General features: G+C 28.7%; 3 protein-coding genes across 3 annotated transcripts; all 3 read left to right on the plus strand.

Annotated features, from left to right (window-relative positions):
* Positions 1–1,094: 1,094 nt before the first annotated feature.
* Positions 1,095–7,709, plus strand: PGO_081250 (hypothetical protein, conserved; the record flags this gene model as incomplete). Its single annotated transcript, XM_028687347.1, has 1 exon — positions 1,095–7,709. The coding sequence occupies one exon, from the start codon at positions 1,095–1,097 to the stop codon at positions 7,707–7,709; it is 6,615 nt and encodes a 2,204-aa protein (XP_028543148.1).
* Positions 7,710–8,580: 871 nt separating this feature from the next.
* PGO_081260 (hypothetical protein, conserved) lies at positions 8,581–9,935 on the plus strand (the record flags this gene model as incomplete). The annotated part of the gene is made up of 3 exons (XM_028687348.1): positions 8,581–8,828; positions 9,173–9,403; positions 9,821–9,935. The coding sequence occupies 3 exons, from the start codon at positions 8,581–8,583 to the stop codon at positions 9,933–9,935; spliced, it is 594 nt and encodes a 197-aa protein (XP_028543149.1).
* Positions 9,936–10,899: 964 nt separating this feature from the next.
* On the plus strand, positions 10,900–13,362 carry PGO_081270 (hypothetical protein, conserved; the record flags this gene model as incomplete). The annotated part of the gene is made up of 4 exons (XM_028687349.1): positions 10,900–10,968; positions 11,378–11,465; positions 11,797–12,733; positions 12,975–13,362. The coding sequence occupies 4 exons, from the start codon at positions 10,900–10,902 to the stop codon at positions 13,360–13,362; spliced, it is 1,482 nt and encodes a 493-aa protein (XP_028543150.1).
* Positions 13,363–14,046: the final 684 nt, after the last annotated feature.

The raw sequence follows: 14,046 nt of genomic DNA on the forward strand, positions 1-14,046 counted from the left end.
TGGACTAGCCGGGGCGTATGAAACATTTTTTAATTTGATTTTTTATTCTTGAACGATTTTCAGAATATAAGGTGTGGAACAATTTAGGCCACAATTTAAGGCACAATTTAAGGCACAATTTAGGGAACAATTTAAGGCACAATTTAAGGAACAATTTAAGGAACAAGTTGAGGAACAATTTAAGGAACAATTCTTTAATTGATCGAATCGGAAGGATAGCATGTAATGAAAAATAGATTGAAAATAAATTAAGCAGTTAAGATGCCATAATTCTGACACAAAAAAAAAAAAAGGTGTTGTGAAACTTGTCATTATTTCTTCTGATCATTCCTCCTACCTTAGCATACATGTTTTCATTGACAAGTGGCTTTTATTTTTCAGAGAATTTTTATCGAGAATAAATTTTCCACGAATTACGCCACCAAGTGTGGCACCCCTTCAAGGGTGAATATTGTGAGAAAAAGCGGCTCCGCTTGAATTTTTTTTTTTTTCTTCTTCTGTCCCCAGTGGGATATTTAAACATGTGTAATATTTAACATTTTTTTAAATTGACCAATTACTGTGAATTCGTAGTTTTACTTTAAGGATAAATTTGCATACATTTTACTTTTATTTTTTAATTTTTTTATTTTATACTTTTATTTTATTTTTCTATTTTATTATTATTTTATTTTATTTTTTTTTTTTTTTGTCATATTTTTTTTTTCTGCTTCCAACCAACCAAAAAGTGTGTACCCAAATTTTGCAACAGATGAATGTGCACACACTGTTCGGCAGGATTCCCCAAATTGCGTACACAATTGCATGAAGCACAGTATTCACTACATTTTCAAGAATATCACATGTTCATCTTATCGTATGTACTTGGCACAACGCATGATCGATTGCTCTTTTTGCAAGAATATGTGTTTATGGATGAATACAAGCATATGTGAACATGCCTATGCACATGAGTCCTCTTACACATAACAACATAGCGCATGTAAGTAATATCTTCTAAACTCATTCACAAAAGAGCGACAAAACGACAAAACGACGAGACGATCAGACGGCAAAAGAAAAAAGTATATTAACGGACGAGACAGCTTAGTAATATGAAAAACACGAGTGGAAACATAAGATCAATTTCCCCCAACACTGACATAGAAGAAAAAAAAAAAAAATGGCTAAGCACAATTAAGGGTAAAGAAACGACAAACCTAAAAAATGGAATAGACAACAAAAGCTTAAAGAGCACAGCGTTGTCATTCTTTAAAGAAAAGAATATTTACAATGAGGAAAATTTAATTATTTTAAATTTTTTTTGTAAAGAAAAATTAGATGATTATCTGGTAAATGATGAAGTTATAGAATTTTTACAAAAATCTTTTTTTTTATATGAATATTTCATAAATGAAGAAAAATGTAAAAAAATTAATAAAAAGGAATTTATTGAGAATATATGTGAATGTTGTAGAAGAATATTTTTAAAAAATATTATAAAATATGAAAAACAAATTCTAAATTTTTTATTAAAAAATTTAATCAATTTTATTAATAAATATTCTTTTTTCTCCATATATCGATCGTTATACAATATATACCATTATCAAAACAAAAGTTATAAAAGACCTAGGGAATACAAAGATGACAAATTCCAGTTCCTACTTAACATAGTTCAGAGAAAAATAAATGGAGAAATTCTACTCATTAATAATAACAAATTTAATTGGGATGATGTTTTCTTACTTGATGAAAATGATGAAAAAGAAATTAAGGAATATTTTTCTGATATAATGATTAATACCACATATGCCAATTGCAACAACATTCGTCTTTTATCGAATGTGGGGGAAGAATATGTGAAAGAAAAGGAGAAAGGAAAAATAGATCAAACAATAAGTAGAATTTCCAAGAAAAAAACGGAAGAGATAATTACAAAGAAACCACAAAGTGGAAAGAAAAAGGGCACAATATTAAAAAATATAGAAAATCACAAGGATGATGAGTCTAAGACAAATCCAGAATTTGCAGAAATGGACTGCTTAGAGAAAGAGCTTAGTTGCTTCTATATGTATACTTATTTCAAGTCTTGTTTTGACAATATCAGTTTTTATTTAATAGAAAAATTTATTGAGAGTTATTATACTAACCATAGTAAGGAAAGTATTTATAAGGAATTATTTTTATTTTTATTTTTAATTTACAAAAATAAAATGCATAATGTTGTAGATGGAATGTTGACAAACACTATAAACGATTTAATCAAAACAAATAATACAGAGGTAAAAAAAAAAAAAAAATTATTAAACCATGAAGTTGAATTGATAAACAGAAACACATACGTTACTGATTACCTATTCTATTTCGAATTACTAATAAATATTATAACATTTCAGAATTTACAATATGAAAACAATTATGAACATTATATACATATGCTAAAGTTATTGCAGGAAAATGATGAAATTCAGGAATTATTTATTTCGTCTTTTTTTTTTATTCTTATTAGTACTGAAGATGGAAATATAAGAGACATGATTTTAACTAATTTTGTGAAATATTATTCAAAAAAACATCATATTGTAGCAAAATATGTTATGCATATAAGAATGGTATTTTCCCTTATATACAACATGGAAAATCAACATGTGATATACAACCACGCAACATTTAACAATTTGCCTATAAATCATTTTTCTAATCTTCAAAGTAATAATAGTGATAAGAAGGAGAAGAGAAATGGAATTGAAATGATAATGAGACATGAGTATCTTTCTTTTGTATCTGATAATATACATATAGACAAATATATATGTTCATTTATTAAAAAATTATATGACATCATCAGTAGAAGTAGTACGGAAAATTTTTGTCGCGCAACTAATATGTACTTTCACATATATGATAATATTTTTAACAAAATAATTAACACTATTTATGAAAATGAGATGAATTTAAAGGATGAATCTTTTGAAATTTGTAAGAATATTTTAAGACCATTCTTATTTCTTTATATAGAATTATTTGATAAAATTATGGAAAATTTTAAAGAAAAAATATTCAATGAACGAGCAATGCTTTCTTTTTCATTTATCAAAAAATATCTTTTCAAAAATTTGTATGAAAAAACTTTTTTGCAGAAGGATTTATTTTATGTTATTTATCAACTATATTTTCTACTTTACTCGCTGAAGTACAATTTTCTCAACTTCTTAACAACTCTCATAACAACCAAACGTAAAGTAAGTCATCACTTGGAATGTTTTCTAAAATTAAAAATTCAGAATTATAACAACCTCTTGAGGAAGTCAGTAGAGTGTATCGAAGCAGGAGATAACGCTCTCCACGACATTTCCAATTCGGAGGTTGTTAGTGATTTGAAGGGAAATCGAGACAAAGATTCTGATAGCAGCAGTTATGATTACCAAAATGGCACTTGCACCGATGATGAAAGCGAATATGACCCAACCCGCACGCAGAACAAATATGCGCAAATGAAAACGGGGCAAAATAAGACGGAACAAAGGAAGAAACAAAAAGAAAAAGAGATAGAAAAAGAAAAAGAAGAAAAGAGCAAAAACAGAGCGCACTTGAAACGGGACAACAGCGAGAACAACAAATCAAGTGATGAGGATATCTCTGAAAAAAAAGATTATCCATCAGGCAGCAAAAATAATAGTTCGCACGACTTGATAGGGGATAATGTAGAAGATGCAGAAGGAAATAATATCCCTAATGCAAGCACTGAAGAGAGAGAAAAAAATAATATAATTAATTTTTTTCAAAAAAATTATTGGACTTTAAAATATTTCGAGGGGAATACGAGAAACACGCTGGATGAATACTGTGTCTCGGATTTTAATGTAAGTCTGGAAATTAAGGAGACACCCAAATTGAAGAAGCACAGTATTAGTAGTAACCATAGCGATAAAAGGTGCAAAAATGCAGAGGATATGAAAAATGTAGAGGGAATAGATGGGGAAAGTAACATGATAGTGAACAACATTAATGGAAGTAGGGACGAAAAACTTAAGTTTGTGAAAAAATTAAATTCGTTCTTTAACAGAAAGAAAGAAATCGATGAAGTTATCAACGACTTGTTCCTAAACAATAAGGATAATGTGTACAGCAAAATTTTAAAAAGCAACTTGGAAATTATAAAAGAGCTTGGAAATATAAGAATGAACATTTTGTATCCCATTTTTAACGCCAGCTTAGTATTCCTATTTGATGATTTTTATTTTTTCATCATACAGAATATAAAATTAGTGATAGAAGAAAAAGAAAAGAAATTTTCCAGGCACAAAATTTTTTTAAACATTTCCTTTATTTTGTTACACACATTTGCGAAAGATGTAAAGATAGAAAAGTATTTAGTATCCATTTTTTACATTTTAAAACTTGCGTTAAACAAGTTAAAAAAGTTGAAAATAGTAGAACAGGTAAAAACCCACAGTAACAGTAGTGGCAGTGGTAGATACAGTGGAAGCAGAAGTAGCAGGGGAAGTAGCCGGAGCAACAACAACAAAAATGATAACAGCAGTAGTAATAATAATAACAGCAGTAGTAATAATAATAACAGTAGTAGTAATAGTTATAACAGTACCAACGAGGTGTATGACAAGAATGCAAAAAAATTTGAAAATAGAGTAAAGTATTACAGCCTGAGGACAGATAAAGATGTTATAAAAGTGAATAGCTCGGAGTTGAAGGAAGGAAATGAAAAAAATATCGAATCTGTAAGCTGTGAACATGAAGGGGCAATTGGCACCCTCGTTTGGGCAGAAGAAAAAATTAAATTACATCAGAACATTTTTTATATATTTTTAAAATTGCTACAAAATATTTTGAAAGCAAATAACTTGCATTATAATTTTAAATTTATAATATACGACATTTTATTTTCCGATTACTCCAATAAACGAATTATATTCTCCTGTCTGAAGTGTATCCTTGATAGAGAAAAATTGGAAGAAGTTTACACGTACAGCTTGGAGGTCTTAAATGGAAAAAAAATGGACATGACCCAATTCGAAGTGGGAGAAGTGGAGAGAGGAGAAATGGGAAAAAAGGCAGTCAAGGAGGCAGTCAAGGAGGCAGAAAAAGAGTCAGACAAAAAGGCAGACAAAAAGGCAGTCCAAAAGGCAGACAAAAAGGCAGTCAAAAAGTCAGTCAACGGGGCAGACAAAACGGATGAGGAAATAACAAGTCATGGGCAAGCACAAATTGAGAAGGAACGAAAGACAAGCAAGGACCCGTGTCTCACCGAAGTGATGAAGAATGAGAACTCAATTATAAATAAACCAAAGACAAATGCTGGGATATGCACCCCAAGTTATCTATCGCATATCCTGTCGAACAGAAAACATTTCACAGTGGATTTTTTTGAACCTAAACTTATGAACAATTTAAACGTATCCTCCCTTTATATCAATCTAATAATATTGTATTTTATATTTACACAGAAAAACAAAAACAATCATAAGAGCGACTTATACAACCGTTGCATAAAATTGAATATTGATAATTACCACAAAATTACAAATAAGTTGATATGCCTTTTGTACTCGAAGGGCCATCAAAATGCATACTATGAGAGGTATTTAAAATATTTTTGTTTAAAAATTTTTAAAAGAATTTATAATACATTTTCAATAAAAGAAGCAAATATGTATATAAAACACATAAAAAATAGCAACAATGAAAATGCTATATTTGAAGATAATAAACTGAATGATATAAAATGCTTGAAGGATCAGTTAATGGATTTATTTGAATTCTTAGCAAATTGTGAAATTAAGAACTATTTTACGAAAAAAAATGGAAATAAGATGAATTCAGATGAATACAAATTTTTCTTTTTAAAAAATTTAAGTTGTAATGATTATATATTAAAAAGTGATAATTTTTCTATTATGATAAGCTGCCTATTTTTTCTCTTTAACTGTAAATATGAAAATATAACCTTTTACAAAATAATATACATTATTTTAAACGAAAAGAACGAAAATAAAAATTACATTTTAAAAAAAATGATATCATCTGTAAAGAAATTTTTCAGATTAACTGGTGTGTATAATTATGTAAAAAAAGAAAGTAAAACAAATAATATAAGATTACCAAGAGATGTTACAAATCATTCTGTCTTGCTATACATAATTAGAACAACTGTAATTCTTCTCCTACTAATGGATAATAACAGTATTAACAAACCAACACATGTTCAGGAGGAAAATTATATAACTTATCCGAATTTCATAAATTATTATATAAAAAAAAAAACAATTAGGAATTATTATACACAATTAAACTTTTTACTCTTTCGAATATTCTATAATGAAAAAAATCTACCACACTTCTTTAAAATATTTTTTAGTACATTATATGTCATAGCATTTAAAAGCTTAAACCAAAATAACTTTTACTTTTTTGAGAAAATATTCAATCATAAGAATAACACAGAATCCATGCGAGTAGATAACACACGAAAAAAAGAACATTGTAATGATGTTAAGGAAAATCAACCTAATGGAAACACAGATAAATCGATGGAATTGTTACTAGATGAGACAAGCATTCGTTTAAGTGAAAACTCCAAAACACAATCTTCCTGCAAGTCCAATAATCTAGTAAAAAAAAATAATGAACACATGGGAGAAGAAGAAAAGAATAAATCCAATCAAACTGGATATGAAAAAAATAATGGAAGTAAAACAAAAGTAGTAAGAAAAAATGTGCAAACAAAAAGAAAATACATGAAGGATGATAGTTCGGAGGAAGACCAAGAGGACAGAAGTTTTACTTCCGATGAAACAAGGAAAAATTATCGCTCAATTTTAAGAAGCCGTACTGTGCAAACAAGGAACAAATTAGGAATTAATTACCAAGATGAAAAAAAGAAAATTTTGAATAACAAATCGGATAAAAAATATATCACAATTGATGACAGCTCAAGTAGTAACTCAACTTCCGACTCAGACGTATCATTTAAAATAACTACAAAAAGGAATACTAAAAAAAATTCTGATGCTAATAATTATAGTGGTACCACCTGTGGAAAAAGAAAGGAAGCTTCTTCCAGTAATTCGGAAAATACAACAAATGAAAAAAAAGATCAAGGAGCTAATAGCAAGTCCAACATCCAAATAGACGAAAAGAAAATAAAGATACGGATGGATGACTCTGAGAAAGGGCCCTTTCTTAAACAGCCAATTAACAAAGGTAAACATGTTAAAATGGAAGTATTATATGAGATCGATGCAAAGGAAGAGTTGGAAATACTGGACGAGAATGGAACAAGTGCAAACGGTGGTGAACCAGTAGGTGTAACTACAGGATCAAAAAATAACCTTACGGAAAATTTCATATTTAATGGTTCTTTATCTATAAAAATTTTAAACCATTTTTTACTTCTGTGCAAAGGATTCCATGAAGACTTAGAACTAAAAATATACAATGGTATAATAGCAAGCCTGAAAGAAAACGAAAATGATAAGGAAAAATTAAAAAATCTTTTCAAGTTAGAATTCAGTGAAGAAGATAAAAATTCCATGAAATATATGAAAAAATTACAACTCCTGAGAATAATTCAGACAAAAATTACTTTCCTGAGTTTTATAAAAGATAATTTAGAAAAAAGGAAATCCCTTATATCAAGAATGAGTGAATTAAATTTAAACATTTTTAAAAACAAATCCATGTTTTATATTGAGTTAGATCTCATATAAACGAGCTCTTGCAAAAAAAAAAAAAAAAAAAAAATGCACCACATTTATTCATTTTTGAAATAATTGGTGGGTTATTTTTTTTCTGAATTTTTGAAAATTTAGCAAGAATGAGTGCACACACAAAAAGGTATGTAAAAATCACAACACATGTTATATGAATGCGCACCTTGTTTTTGTACATGTATTCTACATATGTATAAGGAGCCAAAATGAAACTGCAAAAAAAAGGATATTTTTTTTGTTTCCATTTTTAACAGAAAAATACATCCTCATAACCCTATGTCACATGATAACTTTATGCTTATGTACATGCTTTTTTTTTTTTTTTTTTTTCATCTACGTGTTCTTCATTTACTCCCTGTAATGCATTCGAACTTGTCCTCATAAAAATTGGGTGTATTTAAAGTTTACAATTGTGAAATGATATCATTGTATAATTTTCTTCATTTTACTGTGACGATAAATTCTGTTTTGTGTTGTTTTATTTATTTTTATTTATTTCTTCCCCACTTCATGACATATCATCTTACATTAGTAAGAAAAAGTATGGTTATTTTATTCTGTTCCTTTGTTTATTTATTCTTATGTTACTACCAGGATAGATTACATACCTATATATGTGCATATGTATTCTCAAATATTATGCAATTTTTTTTTTTTTTTTTCCCCCCCATTTTTGTCAAGCCTAGCCATATATATATATATAAAACTACTAATTTTGTTTTAATCGAATGTCTTCAAACAAGAATTCGTAAAATATTAAATTGGCGCAGTAGTGTTTTAAAAAAAAAAAAAAAAAAAAAATACATACACAAATGAGTAATATGTAGCTTGGTATATGTGGAAATATCCTTCTTCCCTTTTTTATAAAATGAAAACTTTCTTTTTTTTTTTTTTAATTGTTCTTTTAAAAAATGTAATTTGCGAAGTCAAAGAATTGAGTTATCATGAATTTTATCGAATGTTAATGATAGAAAAAAATGACAAAAAAAAAAAAATATATTCTCTAGAGAATAGGACAAATTTTAAAAATACATATTATTTTCAAGACTTCTTATATTTGAAGACTAACAATGATTTTGTTCTTTATGTCTATGCAAAATGGGACACTGATTCGAAGTACTCTTTGAGATTTGAACGTGGAAAAGGGGATTGTATGAACCCGATTATATATTTTCATCCATCACTCACCCCAGCCCTAATACCCACTGTTGCTTCGCACACCCTTTGAACAAAAGGGGATACATATATATTCTTTGAAAACATACGTCTCTAACATAATAGTGTGTTTGACCCCACAAGTGAAGCAAGAATGTCCCCTCGAGCATGCCCAGACGTGTTCACACAAGCACAAACACACATACATACGCATGCATTCATGCATATAGTCTTTTAATTCGCCCTTTCATTAACCTCCCTCCCCCCGCTCCCCTTTTTTTTTTTACCTCCCCTTACATGTGCAGCAACCTGATAACGGTTTTTAGAGAAGTTGAGAGAATTATAACAGAAAATAAAATAAAAATAGATTTCTACATTTTTAACATTGACAACGCCAAGGGCTTGTGTAATTCTTTAAACATCACCACCTTGCCTGTAATGCTGTATGTTTCATCCGTTCATAGGAAGAAATACAACTCTTTACTTTATAAAGTTTTGAGTTCAAGTAAAGATGTTAAAATAAGTAACGCCTTCAGGTAAAGAGAAAAATAAAAACACAAAATACAGTGCATAATAGCAATAATACTGAAAATCACTTCCTGAATGACATTTTCAAAATGAACATTTGAAACGTTACTATATGTTGTTATGGATGGAATTTCCATGTTAGAAAGTTGTGTATTTATTTTTACAATTTCATATGTCAATAATTTGTAGTAAAATATGTAATTCCTACTTTGCACATTTGTATAAATATGCAAGTAGAATTAATCTTTCTCATTTACATGTTCTGATGTCTCCAGTGTATAAAAATGGACGTACATATTTCATCCACCGTATATATCATCTTTTTATTTTTATTTTTGTTTGGTTTTATTTTTTTATTTTATTTTTTTTTTTTTTTTTCTCTGTATTTTAACCCAATCATTTTTTCCAAATTTCCCCTTTTTAAGGTACAATGGCGACATGTACTGCTACGATTATATTGTGGAATGGATAGAAGCACATCACTATTTTACCAAGACAGTTTTGTTAATAAAAAAAATATTTCAATGGAAGAAAAAATAAAAATGGCACCATTTATTTTTACAGTTTGATCTTTTATATACGCTGTTCACTCATTATGTCATTAAATGCTTTGTAGTCCGTGTATGTGTATGTATGTAACTTTTCCATTTAATAAAAACTAACGAAAATAAGGGGTGTAGCTAATTTTTTTTAATTCATTTGACTTGTGCAGCTTTTAAAAACAGGCATGTATTTAAACGTAGGCAAATGACATGCTGTGTTTCTTTTTCTTTTCCTTTTTCTTTTTCATTTTCTTTTTCTGTTTCTGTTTTTTTTTTTTTTTTTTTTTTTCGTAACACGCATGGGGTATTATGTATGTATACATATACACCCACACGTACACATATATGTATATATGTATACATGTATACAAGCATATACGTGTACATGCAAAAACATTTACGTGTCCATATACTTATTCAGATGAACACATATATAACCTGTCATTTTTGCGTAAAGCGTTTCCCCCTTTATAACACCTAAATACTCTATCTTTAAAAGTCGTTCATGCAGATATGTGCATGGAGAAGTATACACAGGTATATCTTCATAAAACATAGTATTGGGAACAACAATTTAAATATTTACATTAAATATTGCAAACATTTTCTTAGTCTGAATTGCATGGAAAACCAATCACAAACATCGAATGGCACAATTTTACCATGTATGTATATTATGCATACGTGTGTACAAGTTTATGTGTCATATAAAATTGTTTTTCCCTTCTTCTTTCTGTCTATTTCCTATCTTTACTTTAGTTCTATTTTTTCCCTTTTGTCGGTTTTTGTTTTAATGAAAAATACACCCAAAAAAAAAAAAAAAAAAAAAAAAAAAAAAAAAAAAAAAAATTTAAATGATTCTATATAAAAAAAAAAAAGATGATTATAAAAAAAATTTTCAAAAATGAAAGATAAAAAAAACATCCCCTTAAAAAAAAAAAAAAAAAAAAAAAAAAAAAAAAATGAGAATATTTTATTTGGCTATTCTGTACTATGTTAGTTCCTTCACAAACTCTCAAACGAATTCAAACGTACGAAAAAAATTAGCAGTAATCATTTATCTTGTTTTGCTGATGTTTATTCTGCCTAATTCATATTTTAGAAAAGGAAAAAAAAAAAAAAAAAAAAAAAATCCCTTGTTCTTTTATGAGCATTAAATTACGCATTTTTTCTATGCATTTTTAAACACGAGTTGTATTCCCCCCAAGTGAAAATATTCACATTTCGTCTTTTATTTTGTAGAGTACATTCTACATTCCATCATTGTAGACATTAGAGTTGTTAAAAAATGGCAAAATGGGGTGTGTATAAGATTATGCCATATGTTACTGCTTGTGTAGTACACACTTAGATCTGTGTTACCACATATTTGTTTATCTATTCACATCCTTTTTGAAATTCTACCTTCTACTTTTTCCTTTCCTCTTTTACGTTTATTAGAATTACATTCTGAGAAATCATCAACCATCCAAAATATCAAGGAAAAAGACTCGCAAATATGATAAGCGTGACTTAAGTGATTTTACAGGTAACAAAATGAAAGAACCAAAAAAAAAAAAAAAAAAAAAAAAAAAAAAATGCACGGCGGTTTAAGGGACTTTACAAGTGGAGGTATATTTTTTGAAAAGAACATTAGGAGATATTATTTATGTGTGAAGAATACTTTACATATGTAGAAAGTGAAAATGTAATAAAATTAAGTGCAGAAATAAAAAAAAAACGAAAAAAAAAAAAAAAAAAACATTTCCATGTTTCTCCACCAAAGCAGATTGTGACAGCTTAAAACTCAGATTTGCATATTTTAGAAAATTTCTTTCTTTTTTTTTTTTTTTCCCCCTCATTATTTTTCATATCACTAGGTTTTTCTTTTTTGTCGGAAAAAGAAACAAGTGATAGCACACCTCACACAGAAAAGGACAATAAAGAGGAGAATGAGAAAAAGAGCGATAAGGAAAAAGATGATGGGAAGTTAAAAAATGAAGAAACGGAAAAAAACGACAAGGAAGAAAAAAATAAGGAGAAGAAAAAAAATGATAATAGTAAAAAAGAAAGTAATGGTGATGAGGAAGATTATGATGATGACAAAGCAGAAGAGGAGGAAGGGGAAGATGATGAAGGGGGAGATGATGAAAAAGAAGGGGACGAAGGAGAGGATGAGGAAGAGAATGAAAAACTCAAACCTAATTCCAAAAGTAAAGGAAATTTAAAGGAAGGGGAAAAAGGAGAAGAAAATAAAGGAAAGAAAAAAAAAACGAAAAGGAACACTGATGACGATGAAGAAGATTTTGAAGAAGATGAGGATGAGTTTGGAGAACAGGAGGAAGACGAAGAACAGGATACAGAAATGAGAAAAAAGAAACAGAAAAAAAAGGAAAATAACAAACAAGAAAATGGAAATGAAAAAAATCATGATAAAAATAAAAACGAAATAAAAGCTCACGTAAACGATGACTACAAACATCCGGAGCATCACGAAGTTAACACTGCAGGAAATAACAAGGATCTTAGCAAAGAAGGTGGTCACAAGAACAGCAATGATAATAAGCACAACAATGACGAGGGGGAAAAAATTCATGAAGCAAGTAATAATAAACCTCAGAATAATCAGGCAGGTAACAAGAACCACAATGCACATAATATTCCAGAAGGAAAAGCCGGCATACAAAATTTAAATAACATTGAACAAAATCATGTCCTAGGTCCTACTTTAGTTAATGCAACTCAAAATGTAATCCCAGCTTTAAGCGCGTTCGCACCGAAACGACAGGAACCAAGTGCCCACCACGATATTAATATGTATGCATGCATGCATACATGCACATATGTATATATATATATATATATATATATATATTTATCTATTTATTTATTTATTTATTTACTTATTTGTGTCTATATATATGTCTACACTTATAGGCAAAGCTTAAGCCGCGCTTTAGTACTGTCGTATCTTTTCCCCTTTTCTTCCAGCTATAATTTTTTTTTTTTTTTTTTTTAAGCTCTTATTTTACATTAACACATATCCCATATTTTGCAGGAGAACAAACGAAGAGATACACATCCCTGATGATATTAAAAAAGATTTTATGAAACTGTTAAGAAGTGTTGTCGAACTTAATATTAAGGAAAGTCTACACAAAGGTAACAATCCTCAGCCTCATGAAGACCAGAGAAGAAAAATTTCAGGGGTACCACCAATGTACAGTAATTCCCCACCAGGGCATGGAATGAATAATACATCCTTTTTTAATAGAATGCTAGATCATTTTAGGAAATACATATATTACTACATAGGAGCTTTCGTGATTTTTTCTGTCTTTGCATTGGCCATTCCATCTTCTGATGTAAGAGATAAAAAAACAAAGAAAACTACGAGAAGGGACAAAAGCAAAATTACAAATTACAGAAGAGATATTGAAAGCTGAGGGGGTGGACTGTGGACAATGCTTCCAAAATTGTTTGTGAATATATGTATATTCTTAGACATGTGCTAATATGTGGAAGTATGCACAGATACACATACATGTGTACCATATATATGCACATATATACGTGTTTTAAGAAAAATGAGTTGTACACGGTTTTGAGCAAAACATTTAGTGAGCTCTACCATATGTATAAAGTTAAAGAATTAAAACAAATTTATCAAAATGTTTCACACATGCACGAATATATATATATATATATATATATATATATATATATATATATATATATACATACATACATATACACCCTTATTCTTTATTTTCAGTAGAATGAATAGCAATAAAAAAAAAAAAAGAAAAAAGGTTAGGGAAGTTCCCTTCTCGGCTTGCTAAAACGCTTGTGTTTTTTTTATGTTTAATCTCTTTTGCTCTTTATTTTTTATGTTTAACCGCTTTGCTCTTTATTTGTTATGTTAACCGCTTTGGTCTTTATTTTTTATGTTAACCGCTTTGGTCTTTATTTTTTATGTTAACCGCTTTGTTTTTTTTGCTTTTGTTTAGACTTTTTTCTGATTTCGTTTGCATACCACTTTCCTAATTTTTATATAAACATATAATTAATTAACATTTTCCTCAATGTTTTGTTTAATTATTTTTTGTTCTAAATTTATTCTCATTTTT

This window comes from Plasmodium gonderi (assembly GCF_002157705.1).
Source record: "Plasmodium gonderi DNA, contig: Chr08, whole genome shotgun sequence".
Lineage (NCBI taxonomy): Eukaryota > Apicomplexa > Aconoidasida > Haemosporida > Plasmodiidae > Plasmodium > Plasmodium gonderi.